Source organism: Colletes latitarsis, chromosome 10, assembly GCF_051014445.1.
Source record: "Colletes latitarsis isolate SP2378_abdomen chromosome 10, iyColLati1, whole genome shotgun sequence".
NCBI lineage: Eukaryota > Metazoa > Arthropoda > Insecta > Hymenoptera > Colletidae > Colletes > Colletes latitarsis.
The window spans coordinates 25,777,961-25,790,190 of NC_135143.1; the positions used below are offsets into that span (position 1 = coordinate 25,777,961).

The following is a 12,230-nucleotide window of genomic DNA, read 5'->3' on the forward strand; positions in this document are numbered from 1 at the left end:
AGCGGATCATCTTTTATCGATCTTAAACGAGCAAAAATATGCAAATTCTTTTGCCACCGAGTTACCATGTCTGTTAGGTGAAATTCCTTTTCCTGCGAGACATCGAATGTGGTTTCAGCATGACGACTGTTCAACTCACAATGCAGTTGCAGCTCGTGCAGGCTTTAATCAAAAGTTTCCTCGACGTTGGATCAGACGTGTTGCAAATTCTCGATGACCTATACCGGACTTTTGTCTGTGGGAAGCTGCGAAAGCAGTTGTTCGTAATAATATTTCTACAACGCCAAAATATGCGAATAATTAGAGACTACGAAAAAAAAAAGCGCCAAGAATTGTACATCCACGTTGGACGCGAGTTTGAATACTTTTCAGGACAAATTCTTGCCACTAATAATTTATTACTCGAGGTCATTTAATCCCAATCCTACACCAAGCTTAAATTATTGCAAGGTCTGTGAATATTTCAGTATTGACATTCGATGTGTTTTATAAATTAATAATTAATGTACATTAATCCAGCTGAATAATAAATGTATTTTGCAACTCGATAATACGTAATGTCGTTAATCTTGAAACAGCTCGGATTTGGCGCGTGACTGAAAACGACATCCCGACAGTATTAAAATCAAAGGTCATATTGTTGCAGCGTATCGTTGCATTAGTTTTGAAGTTGTAATCCTGTTTTCCACGAGTACGTGTCTCCATAAAGTTTCGTCCGACGCGCATAAAATTCTAGATAGCTAATAAAATCAAGGAACCAAGCAAAGAGACGACCCGGAATTCCATTCGTTCGTTGTTTTACAGCTTTATCGACGTCCTATTTAGTAGAATTTCACTTATTTACTTTTAATAAACTGCATTTATTACGGTATATCTCTGAAACGGTCTTTCCGCGGTCCATTATTCCACGTTATTATATTCGCTTTTATTGTAATCTGAAATTGAATACCGCATTGCCGTGCCCTCCGCGGCGTTTTCATTTTCAATAATTGATCCACGCAATCCAATCTACCGTCCGTTGCCGCCGTCGTGTTTCGCAGCTCGCGTATAAAGCGCATCCGGCACCGACGCGCGTACTTTAAATTTCTGTAAGTAGAAAAAGAATTGGATTTGCCGACGTTACCCCGGCTTGAAACCGTTCCTGACAGCCCGACCCGAGGCTCCGACCGTACAAACGCCCGTAAATCTAATCTGACGCTGCTACCCACACCTTAATAAACTCCGTGGAAAATTTCCACCACCAACGCAAACACGGGAAAAATTATAGTCTGAAACGCCGTCGAAGCCGTGGCCTTTTCTTCGTTCCGAATGCAAACTGTCCTTGTGAATGCTTCGCGATTTTCAACCTCTCGAATAGTCGTAAACAGTGGGTCGATTCAGACCCAGGAGGGGGACGATACGAAGCACGGTCGAGCAGGCGTCACGGTAGAGACTCACCGGAAAGAATGGAAGCAATGGCCGCAATAATGAACGAGATGACGACACCCGGGCCGGCGACACTGCGAGCCACCATTCCCGCGACTAGGTACATCCCTGTCCCGACGCAGGAGCCAACTCCCAAAGACGTCAGGTCCAGAGTTGTCAGGCACTTCTGTGGATCAGAAAATAGAACTATGTCAAAGCTTTCGGTCCCGATCGACGGAATCCCGATATCTCTGCATAATGCACCATCAAAATGCTCTCTCCGAAATTGCTCCACGTTGCAAGCCATCGATTCTGCGAGCTCACGCCCGCCGTTATGAAATTTAACAGCTCCGCGAGCGATTTTTCATTATCGAAACTTGAAGCATCCTCGACCCTTCGGACCTAATTCTTTCTCAATCTTTATCCGTTCAGGCAGCCTTTCGAGCTTCATTTAATGGCCGTTTATTTACGATAATATTAGATCGCCCAATGGGTAAATTTTTTTCAATAATACTGATCAATGGCAAACGTGTATTCAAATATTTCCAGGCAACAAATTAAAAATGAAAATGTGTCTTTTTGACGAGTCTAACCAGTTATTACATTCGCAACATATTCATAAAACAAGTCTGTTCTTTTCTATGAACATTCCATGTACGAACAAATTTAAGCAAAATAGAAAATTAGTTGTAATTAAATTGTACGTCAAAGGGTTAACATACTTTGAGCCATTGCGTGCCTTGTATTTTCTCAAATCAAAGCTCAATAACAATGTTCCTGTCGCTTCCTCTTCCAGTATGTGTATTAATAAATAGGATGAAGGCTTAATCGCGAAACTTGGGAGCGAAAACAAGGCGTAAATATGAACCGGTTGACCCAGTACGGGGACCCAGTTCCGATCGACGCTAAGATCCGGATTCCCAGTTTCAATCCGAAGGACCAAGACGTTATGTAGGCGTCGATGGTAAACCGATACTTCCTAGGAATTCCCAACAAACTTCCATCCGTCGAAGAAACAATAGCAGTCCGCCTGGGGGAACGTTTCGCGAGAGCTGGCACACCCAGCGTCGCCTAAACAACCGCGAACTTTCCCAATAAACGAAGCCCCGGGTTCGCGAAAATCGCGGTTGAAACGCGGTTCGATGCGCGACGACTGTTTCTGAAAGGTCCGACCGAACTTCCTGAACATGTTCCATCGAGAAAGTTGGACGAAAAACGGCGCCGATCGAGCCGGAAGTTCGCGCGAGTTACGACGCCCGGTGACCGAGCGTTTCGTCGAATAGGAAACGAGGGAGCAAAAGCTGCCAGTAGGGTTTCCAGATACTTTAATAAAACTAATACACTTAAAATCTTATACAGGGTGTTCGGTCACCGGGAAAAATTTTAATGGGGGATTCTAGAGGCCAAAATAAGACGAAAATCAAGAATACCAATTTGTTGATTGAGGCTTCGTTAAAAAGTTATTAACGTGTGAAGTTCCATCCGAACTGAATTTTTTTCTCGAAAATGCGCAGGATTTTGGGGGTATATCTATTTACCAAAAATGATTGTAATTGACCCCCGCAACCGAAAATAATTTTTCTAGAACGATTTGAAATTTTTCAATTTCGTCGAAAAATTTAGGCACCTACCCCCCTGTCGATCTTTCTTAAAAATTCGTTTTTCATTTTTAATAATTTTGTTTGACGTCCTACAGAGAAGTTGTCTAATACTTTTTTGTAGGTACCCATGTTTCATTGAAATATATTCACTATTGTAGAAATTATAGCTATTTGAAAATTGGACCATTTTTATGGGGTTTTTCTCATTTTGCGGGGTCAAGGACCAACTTTTCGAATATTTTTGCAATTTGTACATATTCTCCATCAAAATATGCGTAGTTTGCTTTTTTAAACATTAAAATCGTCCGATCCGTTCAGAAGTTATGATGTTTTAAAGATTCGAATGAAATTTCCGGGGTACATTTCTAGCCTGGAATTATATTTTCATTTAGGAATTTTTTTCTTGAAAATGGTTAGGATTTCGGGGGTATGTATAATGACCAAAAATGATTGCAATTGACCCCCACAACCGAAAGTAATTTTTCCAAAATGATTTGAAATTTTTTTTTTCCGTCGAAAAATTTCACACCTCCTCGAATTTTTTTCTCGAAAATGCGCAGGATTTCGGGGGTATGTCTATTCACCAAAAATGATTGTAATTGACCCCTGCAACTAAAAATAATTTTTTCAGAACGATTTGAAACTTTTAATTTAATTGTTAAGTTTTTAACGAAGCCTCAGTCAAGAAATTGATATTCTCGATTTTCGTCTTATTTTCCTGTTCAACGATTAGTCAATTGTTTCCTTTGTATGTACCATCTTTATTTAAGAAATCACTTTCTATTTTACGCTGAAAGTTAGCACACAACGTTTGGATCTCAGAATTGTGTAAATAGAATTAGTAATGCAAATTTTGTACACACTAAAAGAGATTTGATTGAATAATCATTAGAATGTCTAAGTCAGATTTACATCTGTAGTTCTTTACATATTACATCTTTGTATTAAAGGGTTTAATCCCGTTAATAAATGAATAATAATATTTTTTGCTAACTGCGGTGGTAAAACAAGAATTAAACTCAGTTGAAATTGAATAATTTTATATCTCGAAATGAAAATACGAGTATCGTTCAAGCAGATTGGCCCGATTCGAAACACTGTGCGGTCGGAGGGCAATTTACGAAGACATATTGCTGCTCCTCCGCCAGATAAAGCGTGGACGTTGGATCTTTTATCGGTCAACAATCGTAAAATATAGTCCATAAATGGTTCCAGCCGTGACTGGCCGAATGGGAACGTCGGAAAAAGCTCGAAACACTTCCTCGAGCTTTTGTCGCAGTAGTTGGACCGCGGGACCTCGGAAGAAACCTCGGGAAAATTAATTTCCCATTACTGTTGACGCGAAGATTAATCACGTGGACTGAAGGAGCCAGCCTTCATGAACGGCTCGTGCGACTCTAACGCAAGGGGTTGAAAAATCCCGTTAAAAATAGCCGGGATCGATACGCGGAGGTGGATTCCACGCACACACGGGAGCCTTCCTTCCTCGAAGATTCAGACGCCGGGCGAAAACTGGGAGGCTTTGATGTCGGGCGTCGAGAAAAAGAGGATCGGGGACGTCCAGGTGTCCCAGTAGTAAACAACGATGATTTATTCAAATACTTTTGGACAATGAAATAGCACGTGCTCGTACAAAATATTTCTCCAGTAAATAATTCCGTATGTGAAAACAAATGGCTGCGTCGCGAGAAAGGGAATCGAGTTTTCATCAATTTTTGGGACACTTTTCAGGAGAAAAAGCTGCACAGATGTCGAGTTGACTTTTGCACGGACAACAATGCAATATCTGCTTGACATGCGTGTCAAGTCTCGACTCAATCGATATGTTTGTTTCCGAGATATCGCGTCAACGTGTTTGAAAAATGTTATTTCGAAAGAAAAAAAACGGTTTGAAAATTTTACAAACAACATCGAGGAATAGGGAGTGTTTGGTTTGAAGTTCTTGTAACTTCAGCGTCGCCTTGGTTGCAAAATGTCTGATTCTGAACGAACGAGGCCCCTCCGAGGGGATCGAAGGAAATTGGAGACTCGTTTGTTAGAAATTGCTTGCCTGTAATTTCTGCTTGGAGTCGGTAGGGTGCAGTGGCTCTGGTCCACTCTTCGCTTGGTCACCCTGAAGACTATCCACGTTCTTCGTTCGTATAAACTTCCCGAAGAGCTCCAGGCCCTTCTCCCGATCCATGAGTTCCAGCTTCATTTTTCCTGAAAACGAAAAATACTCAACGTTATCGCTAGCAACCGAACGAGTCTTCCATTCATATAATTTCTGTAATTCCTACCCGTAGAAAAAGAAGACTCTAGACTGGACAATTTAAAAAATTTCTATTTGGTTTTTTGTAAATGAACGTATAGAATTTATTCTAGGCAAGTAGAATAGGAAGAAATCTAGTCAGACAGTTTCTACACTCATTATTAGAGAGAGCACACCTAAATGGAATCTATTTTTATCAAAATTTTTGTTATTTGTCCAGCGACCAAGATCTGATATCGTTTAAACTAACGAGCGACAACGTTACTATTTTAAAAATCCAATTAATAAAATAGCGATTTCCAGCGCATCGCTCGTGGACATTTTCAATATAGTCTGCAGTAAGCACGATAAAATCCAGTGTGATCTGCCGTTAATGACGACAGTAAATGTATTCATGGTCGAACGTTCCTACGTAAAAGACCTCGCGTGATCATAGTTAGCAAGGATAATACTAGCGCACGTGGTCAGATATTTATAAGTAGTGTAAGACCGTATACGGCCAGACGTTAATCAATGTGACGAATATATACGCAGTCGGAACAATGCAGGAAGTAGCCGAACGTTACTGCAATCTTGTCAACCCCCAGTTAATATTCCACTTATATAAAAATTTAACACTCTCTACGAAAGCAAATATAAATATGTTTTCGTACGAGGTTTCCTTCCGGAGGAAAAAACAATTTTAATAGTATAAAGCGTATAAACATATAAAATATAATTTTACTGTGGATGTTTATACATTTATGGGAAATTTTAATTTTTAAAATACCACAGGCTGCACTTAACATGCGAAAAATATAAAAAATACTAGGACTATTTAGGAGTTGTGACCTAAAAAGCTCCCATTTCATTAATTCTATTAATAAAAATATGAATTTACATAAAGATTCGCAGTCTAACTGTAATGCTTGTGTTTCTATTTATATCAATTTTATTTCATGAAAAAAAAATACCAATTGCAATCATGCAATGAATAAAATGATTATTTTTACCGAAAAGGGAAATAGTTTCAGTCAAGAGGAGAGAGACAGCGTCGAGATTGGAGAAAATGGCGGAAGTCCATAAGTAGAAGGGATTATGCAGACATCTAAATACGAGGGATAATCGTTCACAACGAAAATTCTGTCCTGGAAAACGCCCGTAGCTTTACACCGATAAATTATTCAACGCACACTCAGCTGGGAAAAGTAGCTCTGGCTTGTATGAAAATGATGCTTACCGGCTCGCTAATGGAATACCTTAATATTGTCTGATCGTTTATAGGAACGTTCTACTAGCACTTAAAAACTGCCAACTTTTTCTGAGGTAACAAAGGCGAGCGGGACATAATTAAAGGAAATAAACAAATTCTACTCCACGGTGAACAACGCGGTTTGTTTTCAGTGTACGCGCGTTGGAAACGCAAGAAAAAACGTTGAAACGAACAGAACAGAATCGCAAGACAACGACTCGACGGAGTGTGTACGCTTTTAAACTAATTGCTCTTCGCTTCAACGCGCCTTTATCATTCGACGTCTTCTTGTAATTGTTCAAATATTTTAGATCGAACAGTTTGCCGTGAGTAAATATAAATAAATACCATCGAAACTTTGAAACGTATGCAAAGAGGAAGATCGATTCTAAAAGCGCGCAGAAACGAAATTTCCATGGAAACACGGCGTAATTGAATTTTTATTCGAACGAGCCAGCTCTTTTATCGTCTTTTTTTTTAATTAAAAGTAGCCTCTAAACAAATTTCGCCCGCGCAAAAAAGAAAGGAAACCAAAATTTCCGGCATCGTCGGCGACGTGACAACAATGGAAGCCCGCTGCGTGCGCTGAAAAACACGGGGAAAATATTTTCCTTGTAATCACGTAATTACTTCCCTGGCTGGGGGGCGGGTAAGGTAATTAAGGGACGGGTGTTAGCCGACTAAAGCCCCGACTAGCTTCAGAATTTTAGGTTCAAAGGGACGAGGCAACCGGGAGGGAGGATGAGACAGTGAACAATCGCGGGGCTCAAAAGCTGATCCCGGACGAAAGCTCGGTTTCTGTGCGTCGTTGTTCGGATTGCATTCTGAAACAGCCGCGGCAGACGCCTCTGGTTATCATCTCCAAACGTTTCCTGCTGCGAAATTCACGGCGGACCAGTTCACAAAGGAATTTGGATAATTGTCGTTCGCAAACGCTTTGGCGCTCGATCTAATTTTTCCAAATCCAGAATGTTATTCAAGGCACAACGTCCCGAGCTGCGAATTTCCCCAGAGACGATTTCTTTTCGAAAAATCTAATTGTGAACAAAGGACATTGCGATTATATCGAATAACAAGAGACTACGATTAATTATTGTTTACTTTGTATCTGTTTAACGCCTTTATTTGCGCCAAACGAGGAGAAAAAATATGGAAATCGGAGTATGCACGTGAAAGCACGGCACGTACCCGTGGAAAAAGCAAGATGAGTGGGCGACGTTCAGCGCGTAGCTGTTTTACGACCCGACTCTTAACCGAGCTAATTTGAATTACAAATTTATAACGTACGCGAAATTTGAGAGACAGTGGAACACGAGAGGCGCCATTCGGGGTATTTTACGTTTCAAAAATTCCTCCAAGTATACTCGAGCGGATCCACGTACGTGTCTGTTATCGAGGAAAGTCGGGAGACCGCGGAAAAACGCGCCGTCGCATACTGACGAGCCATTTTTGTGGCTCGTTACAGCATAACTAGAAAATCACGTCCAACCCCCATACAGTACGGGTGAAAACTCGACTAACGCGATTATTTCCCGCGCGGTCGTATGCATGCATAAAGTCCACCGGCGTCCCATGAGCTGTAAAATTACGAAACGTTCTCGCGCCCCCTGAATATTCTCCGGTTGTGTTTAATTATAATTTTAATTTTAATTACGTTTCGCTATGCGCCCTTATCTGTCCTGTGGAGATTCCGGCCAGAACCGAATAGGGCACAGAATGTTAAAAGAAACTACGAAAAGCTTCCATTTAAATTTTCTCCATTCTCTTTTATTTGTAACCGTGTCAGTTACTTTTGATCGTTAGGCTTTCTTCTAGCTATCGAAGAAATGTTTCAAACTCTAATGCAAATTTCAGCGAACAGTGGAATATCTAAGGGCAAAGTTACAGTAGAATTGTACGAGAAACCAGGTTGGACTTCTCAAGCAACGATCGAGAACAAATGGAACGCATGTACGAGGGAAAAGAAGGGGTTGTAATCGTCTATCGACGACGAGAAATTTAAAATGCGTTCGGGGGAGGGTCGAGGGTCCATCGGTGGCACTTTTAAATAGCCCCACGGAAAAATACTTGTGCTTAATGCTATGCAAATTTTATTCCACGTGGCGCCGTCGCCGTGGAATTCTTTCCTTTTTCCATCCCTGGACGCGCCGTTGAGTATTTCCCCCCTGTTTAAACGTGCAACCAGACTCGTGGAAGTTCCGACGGCGCCAGGGATCGACTCGATCCTCCGTGGAGATTCCGAGCCCCCAACCCCTTGCATTCGTCCCTCCCACGTCGAGGGTGAACTGTGAAGTATAAATTACGCGTATCACGGTGGAAATTCAAATAAACGGGATGACGCGCCACGCGGTGGTCTCGACATTTTCTGCACGGGACTCGAGCTTAATGAAAATCCGCAGACGACGGGTCGTGGGTCGCTAAACGTTGGAAAAATATTATTTTCCATGAAATTTTTTCGAGGTCGGTGTATCGTTTGCGGTTCGTTTCAATCCGTCGCTAGTCACCCAAGTATCGTCGAGCGCACTCGACGAGAGCCTCTGAAATGTCAGACTCCTGGAAAAGCTGTTTCGGGACGTTCAGGTAAAGTCATTCAGATGCTAAAAATACGCAAACCCGAGGCCGTACGGTCGCGTAGATTTCTGAGAGATCGATAGTCTCGAACAGCGTTGAATCGCGCTTATTACTGTGCTCGATCGCCGACACGAAGCGAGGTAAAACGAGCGTGACACTAACAGGCTCATTCACCGAATGAGCCAGAACCTTTCGAAACTCGAGAACCACGAAATTATCGGCTACGGACAGCTTCGTTTTATTTTAACTCCCTCCGTCTCTCGCGTACGTTCCAATATTGCGATCAGCTGCCCGTCAAATTTCTCTGTAATATTAATATAATATTTCCTGTCCGGAAAGAGGAAATTTTTATTCGTCCGACCACTGGTTTCATTTTGCTGGAAATATTCCTAGATAAATCGACAGAATACGTTAGTCATATTTATTAATAAACTAGCGTTTCGCTTCGTCGTCGACGGTGGATGTTTATCTATTTTAAAGTAATTGCATGCTTAAAAAATGAAATGGAAAAGTCGATCGATAAAATGCACGTTCGTGTATTTAGAGTGTTAATGACGCTTGCGGAGTGTTAACGTGTGTTTCGCAGTATTTTTTAGCGTGTTACGAGAAATGGGTATATTACGATAACGTTGAACGTGTTTTTAAAAATTCAAGGTGTCTTGTAGCCACCGTAGTTTATGGAGATAGGAATCTACGAGTAAAATTTCTTTCGACGCGAGAATTTTTACTTTGCTAGCTTTTCGGGCATCCGGATCGGCCGCGAAACGTTTCAAAGATGGCCGCGTGGAGATCTCGCGAACCGTCGAGGGAGAACAGTCTCGCTCGAAAATCTAGGCGAATTTCTGTCGCGTGTGCGTTCACGTAAAGGGGCAGTGCCGTGATTTATCGGTGACAATGTCGATGACAAAGCCCGTCACATATAGCCCACGCCCCAGAGCAGTTCCACGACTAACGAGCATTTCGAGTAACTCGACGCCGCAAATTATCGCGCGTTAACACGCCTCGCCCTTCGTTCGCGATAATTTCGCTTCCGCGGAAACGCGACCGTCCGTAGAAACGATGCTATAATTAATCGAGAATTAGAACGCATAATGCCCTCGACAAACGAACTCTACGCTCGTGTTTTGCCTTCCATCTCTTCCCCCGCCTCGCCCACCCCTTTTTATTAGCCTCTGTTTCGCGCTCGCGAATGGAACAACAAATATGTCAAGAGGGGAAAGCTAGAGGCGAGCAGTTTCACAAAACTTTCCTATAAAGTATAATCAATTTTTCCCCGAAAATGGCGACGAAAGTAGCTCAACGATGCTCGAGGAGACTTCTGCTTGTTGTCGCTCGAATTTATAGCGCGCAATCTATATTTTGGAATAAAATTGCAGTTTTAACGAGACACTTGAAAACATTTTTCTTCCCTTGCACCGGCTAGTTATCGGACGTTTCGCCGTAAGCATGTTTATCGGCCGTAAGAGCAACAACGACGTCAATTTTTTACGTTCGACGAGGCAGTAACTCTATTTAACTACGTTCGGAAAAATGAAGGAAATTGTTCCGCGCGCGCTGTCTCTTGGAGCAGAAATAGAAAATATCAGGGACGAGAAACTCGACCCAAATGGCCTGACGGTGCCAGACGGTCTCGAAAAGTCGAGAAACCCAGCTATAAAATGACCCACTGACGCGGGAAAACTGGTCGTGGACGATTCGATCGTCACGGAACGACGTGGAGATTTTTTCCGAAGAGGTGCTTGGTTCGGCGGCCAATCGCAGCCCTTCTGGTTCGAGTGCAGCCGCGATCGTCGGTTTTCTACGCCAGGACAAAGAATTCCTCGTCTCCCGGGCAGCATTTGATCTTCCCCGCGGCACCCATAAACGGGAACAATGCAGATTTTTCGTCTCCACGGCCCGCGTTATTTCCCCGGATTCCTCTTCCCATTTCTTTCGAGCTCGAGCATCCTATTCACGTCGACGGAGCGCCGGAGCATCTCAAACTATGAGTGCTTTCGTTCCTTGCGGTCGTCCTCGTGAACGGAGGAGCATAGTGGCTCGAGGAACGAACGCGTTCGCACATTTTTCCCCGAAACGTGACCACGGTTCGAACAATCGAGTCGTCGACACGTCGAACGCAAGTTGAAACGAAAATTAAAGTTGGAATTCAGGTTGGAGGCGTAAAAATGTGAAATAAGAACGAAGAACGCAATATTTCTTTCGAAGGCAGAAGAAAACTCACACGTGGATTACACGTAGATTGTACGTATTTTTGTCCTCCTCGTGGGTAATAATACACCAACGAAGTATCTTCTCCAATTTATTGCGTAAAATATCTCATTCAGTTTATCATTGCTCGAGGCAAGAAGAAAAATACGCCCATGTTATTCGTGTGCAGGTTTTCCTCCTTTTTTCGGTCTCTCGTTCTTACTTGGTTCCTTTTCTGTTAGTTTCATCTCGGGTCTCGTCCCTGGACGAGTCGTCTAATGAAAAATAGACTCAATTTAAAGAGAAAGACACAGGAGAAAACATTCTTACTAGCAAATATACCTCGGGTCAAGATGGCGTCGTTTAAATACCTTCCATGGTAATTCCGAGTTATAATCGACTGTCAAGTGGTTACGAGCTGAACTTAATATTATTTTTATCCCTTTCCCCCTAATCCATCATAAATAAATGTCAGCTAATAAAATTGAACGTTTCGCGACCTCTTAAAAAGATCCCAAACACCCGAATGGAAGATTAATCGAACAATTTCGATGATATTCCGCGCCATGGTGTTGCCACTGAAATTCCGCGTCTGAAATTTCGTATTTCCCCAACCATTTGAGAGCCAAAGCTAGAGGGATTTGCTATTGTTCCCGCGCCGAAGCAGTTTCCACGAAACGAGAAACACCGAGCCTGGCCAAAATTCCCAAAGCTTCGTCGCCAGAGTGTCTGTACAGCCCCATAATCGAGAATTTAGGAGAACAAGCCAACTGCTCCAGTTCCTCGGAGAACCTCGACTATTTATAGAGATAGTGCATTATACATCAAAAGTTCGGGCACAGAACGAACGCCATGCGTGACGCGAAACTGCACACGATTTAAACAATAGTTCAACGTTTATTAACAATTTAAACGTTAGCGATATAGATGGTAATAGTTTCTAGAATTTCGAACCGTAGCTCTACGAAATTTACTGCATTATTCG

General features: G+C 42.3%; 1 protein-coding gene across 1 annotated transcript in view; it reads right to left on the reverse strand.

The window, feature by feature from the left end:
* LOC143346271 (solute carrier family 7 member 14) overlaps positions 1-12,230 on the reverse strand; it is a 62,218-nt gene that overhangs the window by 30,700 nt on the left and 19,288 nt on the right. Inside the window, exons 2-3 of the mRNA XM_076774217.1 lie at positions 5,056-5,207; positions 1,438-1,591 (exon numbers count right to left, since the gene is read on the reverse strand). Of these exons, the coding sequence (XP_076630332.1) occupies positions 1,438-1,591; positions 5,056-5,202 (301 nt within the window). The 5' untranslated portion in view covers positions 5,203-5,207. The remainder of the gene's footprint in view (positions 1-1,437; positions 1,592-5,055; positions 5,208-12,230) is intronic.